At 35.2% G+C, this 14,274-nt stretch overlaps 1 protein-coding gene across 7 annotated transcripts; it reads left to right on the top strand.

Annotated features, from left to right (window-relative positions):
- Nucleotides 1-1,121: 1,121 nt before the first annotated feature.
- Nucleotides 1,122-13,828, top strand: LOC114376677 (protein argonaute 6). Of its 7 annotated transcripts, XM_028334899.1 has the most exons (24): nt 1,122-1,307; nt 1,740-1,834; nt 3,037-3,272; nt 3,348-3,553; nt 3,628-3,849; nt 3,962-4,098; nt 4,184-4,281; nt 4,361-4,458; nt 4,579-4,747; nt 4,893-5,009; nt 5,076-5,180; nt 6,854-6,916; nt 7,031-7,144; nt 7,254-7,419; nt 7,502-7,614; nt 7,712-7,849; nt 7,949-8,079; nt 11,612-11,677; nt 12,407-12,470; nt 12,665-12,776; nt 12,849-12,922; nt 13,091-13,185; nt 13,258-13,289; nt 13,404-13,828. In XM_028334899.1, the coding sequence occupies exons 3-24, from the start codon at nt 3,048-3,050 to the stop codon at nt 13,568-13,570; spliced, it is 2,712 nt and encodes a 903-aa protein (XP_028190700.1). In that variant the 5' UTR covers nt 1,122-1,307; nt 1,740-1,834; nt 3,037-3,047; the 3' UTR covers nt 13,571-13,828. The 7 variants fall into 7 exon arrangements, with proteins under 7 accessions (XP_028190700.1, XP_028190699.1, XP_028190698.1 ...); XM_028334898.1 differs by lacking the exon at nt 1,740-1,834; XM_028334897.1 differs by lacking the exon at nt 1,740-1,834 and having other exon boundaries at nt 3,025-3,272; nt 3,631-3,849.
- The last annotated feature ends 446 nt before the right edge of the window (nt 13,829-14,274 follow it).

Raw genomic sequence — 14,274 nt, 5'->3', positions numbered from 1 at the left:
AAATAATTTATCAAAATTTAGAAATTTATAAAAATATTTTTAAATTTCAGGAATTAAAATAACACACTCACTACACTGAAGAACTAAAACAATAATTAAGTTTATGTACTAATATATATTTTATTAATTAAATATAATAAATAAATACATAAAAAAATTATATATATAAAATTTATAAATTATAAAATTATTACAAGATACGAGATACTAATTATAAAATTTATAAAAGCTAGTTAATTGTATTTTGTAAATCACATAATCATTGCAAGAAAAAAAAGTAAAATAAATAATTCAATTAATATTATAAATTCATGACAATCATCCCTCTCAAATTTCTCTTTATTTCTTTACTAATTTCACTTCTATCTCCTTTCATTTTCAAATCAATTTAAATTTTTATTTCCTACATTTTCTATTTTTTTTGTCCCTACTTCCCAATTTTCATTCCTACCATTTTTGTCCTGCAATGTGAAATTTGATAACAAATCTGAGAAATAAAAATATAAAATTTAATTCCAAAAAATATAAAAAGTGTGAGCAGTCAACTTTTTATTGTCACTGAGATACAAATTTGTTACTGAAATAATTGAGAACAAATAACGAATTTGTTACTGAAATAATTGAGAACATTATCGACTAAATTGGATAAAAATATCAGTAAGATATCATATTTGAACGTATATGTAAATAATTTTTTTGTTGGACAAAAATATCAATATTTTTTTATTAACGAAAAATATGAGTGATTTTTTTACCTACATGTACATTGAACAGAAAATATTAATAAATTATTATTATTGGAAAAAAATATTAATAATTTTTTATTAGACCTATATATCATAATGTTTCTTTTGAACTAATTTGTTCATGAAAATTTATTTCATTTAAAAATAAAATAATTTTATGATAAATTTTTATTATTTTTTTATCGTTACAAGTATAACATTATAATAATAATAATGAAAAAAATATATTAACAAACATAATTTAAAACAAAACAATATTATTCACGCATACTTTATTAATTGTGATGGAGAAAAAAAATTAACTGCCAGCGTTGCAGTTGTTATACTTTCTTATATTTATTTGTCAGTGAATTAGAAGCAAAAGTGACTATTTTTTTTAATACCTTTTCTGGTTGTCATCCTCTTTCCACTAAATCCCACCAAAAACCCTTCAAAATCCCAAAACCCTTCCAAAGATAAGTTGCTTGGGTTCTTCCTTCTACCGCCCACCGTCCCAGGATTGAACTCAACTCAGGAAACTCGGACTCGTGGAATGAACGATGGAGGTTGCGATTACGAGAGGTTAGGGCATTTTGATTTTTCATTGTCTACTCTTTCTTTGATTCTGTTTTTTGATTTTTTTTTTGTTCTTTTTCTTTTCCCTTGTACGTTCTGTGTTTGATTAAGCATTTTGGTTCTTCCCCTCTGATTCTCGGAAAAGTAATGAACTCCAAGCGTTTTTGGATAAAAAAAGTCCGTTCTGTGTCTTGTTACGTCCAAAACGCCGTTTCCTTGTGTCCGTGACAAACGATTTTTGGCCACTCCGCGATGTCGCTGGGTAACGGTAACGCCGCGGTCCGACACCGAGATGTTGCAAACGATATTGTCGTTACCGACCAATATTTAAAATCTTTTCAAAACCTGAACCAGTTTTCTTTTTTTATTATTATTTGGTGGTTTAGGTTTTCATAGATTATTAGGTGTTTTTGCTGATTCATTGTCTATGTTCCTTAGGTGTTTTTAGTGCTATTCTCCGATCAGAATTGCAGTTTCACGTCGGGAACCTAAGCCTACTTTTAGTGTAAACATTTATTATGAGGAATATCGAGGTGAAACTCCATTTTTGATTGGTGCTTAAGGAACTGCATCTAAGTTTTTTTTCCTGAAAGGATTTTAGTGCGTAGATTTGATTAAAACTAATTAGTACTTATAGCTATATGTTCTGTACATGTATTATCTTTATCTTTAAATAGTATCTCATTTTGTATGCAATGTCTGCAGTTTGACATTTGCTTTTTAATATGCTTATGTTTTTAGCTAGCTCGAGCCTTTTTTGGTGGAACTAGTGTTTTGGTAATCTTCATGTTCCTTATTAAGTTTAATAATTCATAATAAACACTTTGTGTTTATTTCTGCATAGACTGCTATATCTTGGTATCATATAAAAAATGGTCTTATATAATATTCACTGCAAATGATGTGTTGCCCTTTTACACATTTGGTTCATGTTGATATGGATTATGATATCCTTCTTTGGATTTTTTTAATGCAAATTTATATAGCAAGCACTGCAAATGATGTGTTACCATTACTTATCAATCAATAATTTAAGGTTAAAAATAAAAACACAGACTGTGCTAATCATATAGGAGTGGCCAAAACAAATTTGAGCAATCTTTTTTGTTTCTTTTCTTTAATTACAGACCCATGGTGCTTCGTGGAAACATTCTTCTTTTCTACCCCAGCTTGATGTGATAATGGATATATGACACTATCCTTTAGAGAAAAACTGCATCTAACTAAGCTACTATTCACAGGACAGATAATGGTGTGAATTTGGATTGATTTTCACCATGGGTTGCTTTACATAACTTTCATGCGGTATTTGTTTCATACGGGTCAAACTAGCATTTCTTTTTTTGATCAGCAAAAGTAAGATTATAATATATATAGTAATAATATCAGTACAAGGGGTACTGTTGTATATACGACCTAGCACCATATTATGCAGAACTATGGTGTCCTAATACGAGCTATACAGCAAGAATTAAGTAGCCATAGATCTGACTGTAAGCTTGGCACCCAACTACACAATATCTATATTCTATATGCTAATCCCCCCTGATTACAAAACCCATCCCTGATTTGACTTACCTTTAGGTGAAAAGTTGTAAGCATTTTTCTGATAATTGGTACAACTGGAACACTTCGTTGTAGAATCTTTGGAAATCCTAACTTGTAATATCTGTGCTTCGAATTTTAAATATGGCCTGTTCTTTTTGTGATTGATGTTTTACAGTGTCATTTGTAGCTAAGGGAGGAATGACGGAGGAAGTTCCTGGGATTGTAGAAGCTGCTGAACCTCCAACATCATCACAATCACCTGCTGATGTGCCACATAATTTGGAAACAGAACAAATGACTCCTACAAAGTATTCTATTATCAGTAGGAATGGGGTTGGGACCACAGGAAAACACATACCTTTACTTGTGAATCTCTTTGAAGTTGCTGTTAATGTTCCAGACACAGTATTTTTTCAGTATAGTGTATGTTGACCATTTCTGTCTCTGCAATTTCCCTTATATGTTATCTTGGACTTTAGCTTATTGAAGGATTTCCAGGTTGCTATTACTTTCGAAGATAAACAAGCTGTTGAAAGCAAGGGCATTGGGAGAAAAGTGATTGATAGGCTTTACCAAACATACTCTTCTGAACTTGGTGGCAAAAGGTTTGTATATGATGGAGGGAAAACTTTGTACACAGTGGGTCCTCTGCCACTAAATAAGTACGAGTTCAAAGTGTTGCTGGAGAAATCATTTACAAAACGGTATGTCTTGTGTATGACTGTCTTATTTATGTCATGTTTTATTTTTCCCTTAAAGCTTATTGTTCCAACTCTAGCAGTAGTGCCAAGAGTCCTGGTGCTAATGGAAGCCTTCATGAGGAAACTAAAAGGTCAAAACATTCATTTCAGTCAAAGACATTCATGGTGGAGATAAGTTTTGCTACCAAAATACCACTTCAGTCCATTGTTATTTCCTTGAAAGAGGTTGAGTCGGATACCAATTCTCAAGATGCTTTGAGAGTGCTTGATACTATACTGAGGCAGCGTGCAGCTAACTGGTATCTACACATCTTCTAAAGATATCTTGATTATTTTCTTGAATGGAATTTAAATTTTAATCATAACCTCTTTGGTCTAAATTAGTTGAACCATTTTCTTTTGAATGTGAAGTGGGTGTCTCTTGGTAAGGCAATCTTTTTTTCATGATGACTCAAGAAATTTCAATGATGTTGGGGCTGGTGTAACAGCAGTCTCAGGTTTTCATTCCAGTTTTCGTTCCACACAGCGAGGATTGTCTCTCAATATTGGTAGAAGTGCTTTCACACATATCTTGGAATCTTATTTTCATAAAATTGTATTCTTTTCCTGCTTACACTATTCATTTTTTTCTAGACGTGTCAACAACTATTATCATAAAACCTGGACCTGTAATTGATTTTCTGTTATCAAATCAGCAAGTGAAGGAACCCCGTTATATTGACTGGGAAAAGGTGACAAACTTGTACATATGGTTAATGAATCCGCTTTAATAATTGCCCATGATGTTTTTTAATTTTTGGTAATCTGTAGGCGAAAAAAATGCTTAAAAATTTAAGGGTGCAAGCAACTCATCATAACCAGGAATTTAAAATTTCTGGGTTGAGTGAGAAACCATGCATTCAGCAACTGTAAGTGCTTGTTTTCTAAAAGTCAAGTGTCTATTATATTTACTAGAAATAAATAAGGGGGAAACAAAATCTTAGGGGTCTCTTGACCCAAAAAACTATTGAGTCTGATTTCTTCCTCAGTTTTAGTATGAAGGTTAAAAATGATGACAACAATAGCAGAGGGCAGACAGTGGATATTACTGTTTATGAATATTTTGCCAAACACTGTGGCATAGAGTTGACCTCATCTGCTTATCTTCCATGTCTTGATGTTGGGAAACCAAAACGTCCCGTCTATCTTCCCTTGGAGGTTTGTTGATATTTTGATCTTAGCTAAAAACCTTGTGGTTCATATTTTGTATCAATTTTATTATTTTGCTTCAACAGTTTAGCACTTTGGACCAGTTATGTCTGATTACTATTTTCTTGCCTTTTCTTTACTTTTGGTGGAGTAGCTATGTTCACTTGTTTCCCTCCAACGGTATACAAAGGTTTTATCTCTGATGCAAAGAGCATCTTTAGTTGAAAAATCACGCCAAAAGCCTCAAGATAGAATCAAAATTTTAAAAAGTGTAAGTTTATAATTGTTATGTTGTTCAATTTTATAATTAATATGTTAAACTTGTTAAAATATATAGGCTGTAGGAAAATGCTATGATGATGATCCTGTTCTTGCTGCATGTGGCATTTCTATTGAGAAACAACTGAATCTGATTGAAGGTCGTGTTCTTGAAACACCAAAGGTATGCATTGATTGATTAGGTACCTGCATGTGGCATTTCTATTGTTTCACATTTTTGTGTGCACAGAATATATAATTGAGGAGAGATAAAAGAGAAAATGGTGTAAAGGAGGTGGTATCCTGATAGGTACCTGTTAGTAGTTAGTCAAGTGTCTGTTAGTGAGAGAGCTAGTTAGTTAGGAAAGTTGATTGAATAAATTAGACATGTTGCCGTTAAATAAGAGGGGTTGAGAGGGAGTGGTATGGTGAAAAAGAATTGGGACTTTGGGAGAGACCTGGATCTCTTTAATATCTAGGGAATTCTTTGAAGAGGATGCACTCAATCAATAAAGAAATGCTATTTTCTTCTGGGGGAAAATTTTCAAGAAAATGGCTTCAAGATTATTCCAAGATTTGATGGAAGTGAGGCCTATTAGTGGCCTGATCAATGCAGAGCAGTATCTTGGGGAAAACAGTATACCTGAAGAGTTGAAATTATCATGGGTCGGTGCATTTTGCATTGAGAGGAGAAACTCTTAAATGGTGTGTTTCTTGGGAGAACAACTAGAATGCAACTTGGTGGACTTTTCAGAAGGCAGTGTTCAAGAAATTCCAATGTGTGTTTGTCTTGAAGATTCAGAAACTGGGGGGCAAGAAAACAGATGCAGGGATGAAGTTCAAGAAGATAGCCTAAGACCAATGACGTGGAGGGCAGAAGTTGATGATGCAAGCAGCAGCAAAACATAACATAAGATGACAATTTTGAGAGAACAGAACAAGTGGATCATGGGCAAGAAACGGATGCAGGAAAGCTACAAAAATTGGGAGAAACCCAACAAAAGAAATCCAACAACATTTTGGATAAAGAATCAGAAAACAAAAGCAAAAATGAAGTTCTTGAGATCAAGAATCAAAGTGGCAGAGATGACACTGGGATCGGTCTATTTGTCAGTTGCATAGAGGAGCCTAGAATTGGGGGAAGCCCTATGTTTGACATGAGGGAAGAGCCAATGACTGAACCAATGACAACAATGGAGGTTTTGGATTTGGGTAGTGCAATGAACCCACCACAGGAGCTCAATAAGGTAGAGCATCTTGATGATCGTCAGCTGCTACCATGTGCAGCGGTGCAGTTAACAAGGGAGCCATGGGATCTCCATATAATTACAGAGCCTCTGATTCTCTGTCTCACAGCAAATATACCATAGAAGGAAGCACACTAAAGGAGCACAGGGGCATTCACATGTTTGTGTTTAACCTGGGAGGAGTGGAAGCTATTCTTGGAATGCTGGGTGCAATTGGCTTGGTCATCATGCCTTAATAAGTTGCACATAAATGGAACGTCATTTCAGCAGTCAGAGGTCATTCACCTCACCTTCAGGATAAGGTGTATGGTTAGGGAGAGTCATTAGTAGTTGGTTAAGTGACTTAGTTAGATAGTTAGGTTAGTTGGTTGAAGAAATAAGGCATGTTGCCTTTAGATAAGAGGGAGTGATATCTAGTCATTTGGTGAAATATAATTGGGACTTGAGAGAGGCCTGGATCTCTCAAATTTCCAGGGAATTCTTTGTAGAGATACAGTCAATCAATAAATAAATTCTATTTTCTTCCATTTCTGATCCGGTTTCTATCATTTCCTTCAATTATCTGAGAATTAAATGCACACATTGATACAATTCTATTTGAGACACACAGTTGAAGGTTGGTAAGAATGATGATTGCATCCCCCATAACGGAAGGTGGAATTTTAATAAGAAGGTATTGCATTATTTTTCACATTCAGAAAGTGTTCAGGACTTACTTTTTTTAAGAGTTATCTAAAATTTGGTTAACTAGTTTAGTAATTGACGATGCTATATTTCTTATTTATAGACACTTCTACAAGCATCACATATTGATTATTGGGCTGTTGTCAACTTTTCTGCAAGTTGTGATACTAGTTACATATCAAGGGAGCTGATCAGATGTGGAATGAGCAAGGGCATTGTATGTCACCAGGCTTTGTATTCTAATGTTTGATGCTATATTTAATCTGCTTTCTTTCTTCTTTTTATTTGATTAATCCATTTCAAATGTACTTTAAATATCTACGCAGAACATTGAACGGCCATATACTTTGATAGAGGAGGAACCACAGTTGAGAAAATCTCACCCTGTTGCAAGGGTTGAAAGAATGTTTGACCTGCTTGCATCAAAACTGAATAGAGAGCCAAAGTTGATTCTTTGTGTCTTGCCAGAGAGGAAAATTTGTGATATATATGGTATATCTTTAGGCAAATGTTTCTATGGTTTCTTTTATATCAAATATTTTTTATTCACCTTATGATCATTCATCAACTTTAGGGCCTTGGAAAAAGAAGTGTCTGAGTGAAATTGGTGTTGTCACACAGTGCATTGCCCCTGTCAAGATCACTAATCAATACCTTACTAATGTTCTTCTTAAAATCAATTCTAAGGTAACTGAGTATAACTGATATTTTTACAAACATAAGTATTTTTGACTTGATAACATCACGTATAGTTTAAATAATCTATTATGCCTGCAATATATAGCTTGGAGGAATAAATTCTCTGTTGGCAATAGAGCATTCTGGGCATCTTCCCCTGATTAAAGATACCCCAACGATGATTTTGGGGATGGATGTCTCTCACAATTCACTTGGTCGATTAGATAGTCCATCAATAGCAGCTGTAAGGCTAGTTTGGTTTTGTATTTCTTGTACCTCTATATTTTTGGATTTTTGGTTATCTCTGCAGCATATCGTTCTGTTGTATAATGTTGGATTGTAGGTTGTTGGATCTCGACATTGGCCACTGATTTCAAGGTATAGAGCGTCTGTGAGAATGCAGGCATCCAAGGTGGAGATGATTGATGCTCTATACAAGCCATTGGAAAATGGGAGTGATGATGGTATTATCAGGTTAGAGTAAAATGTATATTGAACTTCTGTTTTGTATTTATTTAGGAAAAAATGCAAAAAATACCCTGAATTTCATCTCATTTTGATGTAGCCTAATGGGATCCCTGTAAACAAAAATTATATTGTATAGAAGGGCCAGTGGAGGAACAAGCGTAGTTATTGGACTATCCAACAAAACCCGCATATTAGAGGATATATTCCAGTAGAACAATGACCCAGAGGGTAGAGATGCTACTGAGCTGGCTGAAGTTTATTAGTAATAGCATAGTGAAGCAGGGGGGTTAAGGGGAATTTAGCTTATGGTGTGAGAAAAAGGGAAGCAGTTTTTATTTTTATTTTTTCCCCATGGTGTGGGTAAAGAAGCTAGTTCATGACAGGAGGATTCGCTTTGGTACATGGAATATAGACACACTTACTGGAAAATCTATGAAAATAGTGGATGTTATGGTGAGGAGGAAGATCAATTTTATGTGCCTACAAGAAACTAAGTGGACAGGTGAAAAAGCGAAAGAATTAGACAACTCGGGATTTAAGCTGTGATACACGGGAAAAATCAGATTAAGAAATGGGGTAGGGATTATTGTGGACAAAGAGTGGAAAAAGGATGTCGTGGATGTAAGAAGAGTAGGAGATCATATCATAGCCTTAAAAGTGGTAGTGGGACAGGACACCTTTAATGTTATTAGTGGGTACGCACCTCAGGTTGGGTTAGCAGAACACTTTAAGGTAAAATTTTGGGAGGATCTAGAAGGGGTACTTCAGGATATACCCCAAGGAGAGAAAGTTTTTCTAGGAGGGGATCTCAATGGACATGTAGGTAGCGTGACTAGAGGTTTTGAGGGGGTGCATGGGGGTTTTGGCCTCGGGGAGATGAATGGGGAGGGTAAATTCATCTTGGAGTTTTCGGAGGCTTTGGATCTTTCTATAGCCAATACATGGTTTAAGAAAAGAGCGGAACATCTTATCACTTACAAAAGTGGAGGGACATGTTCTCAGATAGATTTCTTCCTTATCAGGAAGTCTGATAGGAAGTATTGCTTGAACTGTAAAGTTATCCCAGGAGAGAGCTTGACTACCCAACATAGAGTTTTGGTCATGGATGTAAGAATTAGAGATAGGGCAAAGAGAAGAAGCCCTATGGTAGCACCAAGGATCAAATGGTGGCACTTGAAGGGTGAGAAACAAGGAATCTTCCAACAAAAGATATGGGAGGGATGGTGTGGACAATCACAAGGAAGTGCAAATGATATGTGGAACAAGATGTCCCAAGAGATTATTAAAGTGGCCAAAGAGACGTTGGGTGAATCTAGAGGTTTTGAACCTAGGGGTAAAGAATCGTGGTGGTGGAATGAAAGTGTTCAGAGCAAAGTTAGAGTAAAAAAGGAGTGTTTCAAGGAGTGGTCTAGGTGTAAAAATTCTGAAACTTGGGATAAGTATAAGATAGCTAGAAATGAAACCAAAAAGGCGGTGAGTGAGGCAAGAGCCTAAGCTTTTGACGGACTATACCAAGCTCTAGGAACCAGGGACGGAGAAAGATCTATATATAGGCTTGCTAAGGGTAGAGAGAGGAAGACTAGAGATTTGGATCAAGTAAAGTGTGTTAAGGATGAAGAAGGCAAAGTCTTAGTGCATGAAAAAAATATCAAGGAAAGGTGGAAGGCGTATTTCCACAACTTATTTAATGATGGATATGGATATGACTCTAGCAGTCTAGACACAAGAGAAGAGGACCGGAACTATAAGTACTATCGTCGGATTCAGAAACAGGAAGTAAAGGAAGCGTTGAAAAGAATGAGTAACGGTAAGGCGGTGGGGCCAGACAACATATCTATTGAAGTGTGGAAAACTCTTGGAGATAGAGGTCTTGAGTGGCTCACCAAACTCTTTAATGAAATTATGAGGTCAAAAGCATGCCGGAGGAATGGAGGAGAAGCGCGTTAGTGCCAATCTATAAGAACAAGGGGGATATACAAAATTGTGCAAATTATAGGGGAATCAAGCTCATGAGTCATACCATGAAATTATGGGAAAGAGTGATCGAACGGAGATTAAGGAAGGAGACTCAAGTTACTGAGAACCAATTTAGTTTCATGCTGGGAAGGTCGATCATGGAAGCGATCTATTTATTACGGCGGGTGATGGAGCAATATCGCATGGACCAACAAGACTTGCACTTGATTTTTATTGACTTGGAGAAAGCGTATGATAGAGTGCCTAGAGAGATTTTGTGGAAAGCTCTAGAGAAGAAAGGGGTTAGGGTTGCATATATTCGAGCTATCCAAGATATGTATGATAGGGTATCGACTAGTGTTAGGACACAGGGTGGAGAGTCAGACGATTTTCCCATCACAATTGGTTTGCATCAAGGGTCAACCCTTAGCCCCTACCTTTTTACCTTAATTATGGATGTTCTCACGGAACAAATCCAAGAGATAGCGCCGAGATGCATGCTTTTTGCAGATGACATAGTCCTCCTTGGAGAGTCGAGGGAGGAGTTGAATGAGAGGTTGGAAACTTGGAGACGAGCTCTAGAAACACATGGTTTTCGCCTAAGCAAAAGCAAATCGGAGTATATGGAATGTAAGTTCAACAAAAGAAGGAGGGTTTCTAACTCAGAGGTGAAAATAGGAGACCATATTATCCCTCAAGTCACACGGTTTAAATATCTTGGGTCTGTAATACAGGATGATGGAGAAATTGAAGGGGATGTGAATCATCGCATTCAAGCAGGATGGATGAAATGGAGAAAAGCATCGGGGGTGTTATGTGATGCAAAGGTACCGATCAAGCTAAAGGGAAAGTTTTATCGGACTGCGGTAAGACCGGCGATTTTGTACGGAACAGAATGTTGGGCGGTCAAGAGCCAACATGAGAATAAAGTAGGTGTAGCGGAGATGAGGATGTTGCGGTGGATGTGTGGTAAGACTCGACAGGATAAAATTAGAAACGAAGCTATTAGAGAGAGGGTTGGAGTAGCGCCTATTGTAGAGAAGATGGTGAAAAATAGACTTAGGTGGTTTGGACATGTAGAGAGAAGACCTGTAAACTCTGTAGTGAGGAGAGTAGACCAGATGGAGAGAAGGCAAACAATTCGAGGCAGAGGAAGACCCAAAAAGACTATAAGAGAGGTTATCAAAAAGGATCTCGAACTTAATGATTTGGATAGAAGTATGGAACTTGATAGAACATTATGGCGAAAGTTGATCCATGTAGCCGACCCCACCTAGTGGGATAAGGCGTTGTTGTTGTTGTTGTTGTTGTTTTTCCCCCATTCTGACACTAGATTAATGCATCATATCAATTCCTTTAACAGAGTTCTATCCAATAGCCTGTCTGTGTATCCAATGCTATATGCATTGTTCCTAAATCATTTGTTAAAATATATTATGTGACAATTATTTATGTTGTTTATGCTTCATGACTATGTACAAGATGTGTAATATGAGGACATTATTATTTCTGTTTATCATGACTTGCACATGTGCACACTGAATTCTTCTTAATTATTAAGATTTGGATTTTTTTCTTGCAGAGAATTGCTTTTAGATTTCTATGATTCTAGTAATGGACGCAAGCCAACTCAATTTATTGTATTCAGGTGTCATTCTATCCCTGTTTTATTTGATAGATATCCAGTCATGCATGTTCTTTAAGTGAACTTGTTTGTTGGTCAAATGTTGTAAACTGGAAAATGCTGATGTTACTTATTATAAAAAATCATTAATGTATGATGTGCTGCTTATACTTATGTTGTTTACCACTATTTTTTTAAAAGTTTGAGAAAATTTGCATTTTTGTGTTAATTATGATATGGATATTTTTCCATAATTTTTCTAAAAATCATCTTTTGGTCCCTCATTTATGGAAATGTGACATATGTAGTCCTTATTTCCATAAACAAGGGGTGAAAACGAGATATGATTTTTTGTAAAGAACAAGGACCACATCTGACATTTCCAAAAATTAGAGACCAAAAGGAGGCAATTTATTTTTGAGGGACTAAATCCACAACATTGTCCTCTTTATAGATACTAAAAACATATTTAACCCCGTGAATAAATACAATTGTATCCATTAAATACAAATTAATCAACTCACTGAAATCAACAACAAATTATCTAATACAGTAGGTGTCTAATTTTAGGAAACTAATGATATTCAACAAATTATGTCTAAAATTATTATGAATTGTATATCTAAAATTAGTATGAATTGAACCAGTATTTGGTGAGTGGTTATTAAATTCAAAATTTATTAAATATCACTTTTGGTTGTCTCAATTTCCTTTATCACTTGTTAAATATCTGAAGTATGTTTTCATGTTCAGGGATGGAGTTAGTGAATCACAATTCGAACAAGTTTTAACTATCGAGCTTAACCAGATAATCAAGGTTATAGTGCTACTCTGTCATTGACTAGTTTGATAATCTGATTGATTGCTATAATCCTTATAGTTACACATTTTTCTGTGTGTATACTTGAATTACTCATTGTGCTATTTAAAAAAATTGGGAAAAAGTTAAATGATAAACCTTTGATGATCCTTTCCTAATTTTAGACTGATGATAAACTATTCTAATTACAGGCCTATCAACATCTTGGTGAGGTTAATGTTCCCCAGTTCACTGTGATTGTGGCACAAAAAAAGCATCATATTAAGCTGTTTCTGCCTAATGGCCCAGAAAATGTTCCTCCTGGTATGACACTTATCTTGTTCACTTGCATACAGTATCACCCAGGATCGTTGTAATATAAATTTTCCTCTTCAGGGACGGTTGTGGATACAACAATCACGCATCCAAGAAATTATGATTTTTACATGTGTGCTCATGCAGGGATGCTTGTAAGTTTACCTATCTAGCTTCCACAGCCGATTTCTTCATTTATATCCATTTTACTAGCATTTTAGTTGCATGTGGTAATAGTGAAGTGTATTTGTCTACCAATTAAATTTCTGATGTTTCAACTTTCTCACGGGCCTTCTTTTTTCTGTTTCCTCATCAAATAATAGGGAACATCCAGGCCTGTACATTATCATGTGCTACTTGATGAGATTGGTTTCTCGGCAGATGGCTTGCAAAATTTGATCCATTCGTTGTCCTATGTGTATGCATTCTTCCTTTTTGTTTATACAAAGTTTCACTACCCCTGGCTTATGCATGTATATACGTATTTCAGGAACCAAAGGAGCACAATTGCAACCTCAGTTGGTAATTTAATCTACTCCTCTGATATATAACTGTCAGAATTGTCTTTTTCACGAAAAAAATGTTTAATTTAATAATTTATGTTTTATAATAACTTCCCCTCATTTTTTCCTTCAGTGGCACCCATATGCTATGCTCACCATGCTGCAGCTCAGATGGGACAACTTTTGAATTTTGATGATTCATCAGAAACAGGTTCAAGTCCTGCTTCAGAGGGAGGCATCCCCATCCCAGAGCTTCCAAGGTTGCACAGGAATGTCAGGAGTTCCATGTTCTTCTGTTGAGGTGTGTAGATGACAGGTGCTAGTAAATACATTTAGATTGATCAAAAGTGTAAATGTACATTTGGTATAACCTGCAAACATATGAAGCCCAAATTTTGTTTGATGGGGAGATGGATTCGTGGGCTAGGGTACAGTCTACATATTAGTGATATGAATTGTCATTTTGAGACATCAATCACGGTAATTGAGTCGCATGGGCTTACTAGCTTTTTTGCATATATTGCAGCTATGAAATATTTCTACCCTTCCCTTTTTTTAGAGAAATGTGATTTTATGTGAAATGCTCTGATTTAGTGTGTTTGGTTAGATATTTGGGGAGCTTTTAAGTCATTTGACTAGCTATTAATTTTGACAATTTTGTTTGGCACACTAAGGTTTTAGAGGAGCTTATAATTTTTTTTACTGGCTTATAAGCTATTTTGATCAAATTAAGATTAATTGGTACATGGATTTATTTTAGTAACTTGTTTTTTTTAAGCTACTTCAAATAGTTTATTTCAAATAGTTTATTTCTATAAGTTACTTAAAACTTAAAACCGCATATGAAAAATAAGTTAGCTTACAAGTTATTAACTTTTTTTTTCTTTTTTTAATTTTATCTTTATTATTTTATTTGAAATTTGTTTTATCTTCTTATCTAATTTTACCAATCATTGATAAAAATTAAAAACAATTTGATTTGTATCATCCTTTTAATCTTACAA

This window comes from Glycine soja, chromosome 11, assembly GCF_004193775.1.
Source record: "Glycine soja cultivar W05 chromosome 11, ASM419377v2, whole genome shotgun sequence".
In the NCBI taxonomy this organism is placed as follows: domain Eukaryota; kingdom Viridiplantae; phylum Streptophyta; class Magnoliopsida; order Fabales; family Fabaceae; genus Glycine; species Glycine soja.
The sequence above is the reverse complement of the archived record's forward strand: the minus strand, read 5'-3'. Positions and strand labels throughout refer to the sequence as shown.

What these genes read in the sequence shown, in the direction of transcription:
- LOC114376677 (XM_028334896.1), top strand. Translation starts at nt 1,286, where the DNA reads ATGGAGGTTGCGATTACGAGAG. An exon ending in AGGCAGCGTGCAGCTAACTG is followed by an intron (nt 3,850 to 3,961) that starts GTATCTACACAT and finishes TTGAATGTGAAG; the next exon opens with TGGGTGTCTCTTGGTAAGGC. An exon ending in ATAGTCCATCAATAGCAGCT is followed by an intron (nt 7,850 to 7,948) that starts GTAAGGCTAGTT and finishes GTTGGATTGTAG; the next exon opens with GTTGTTGGATCTCGACATTG.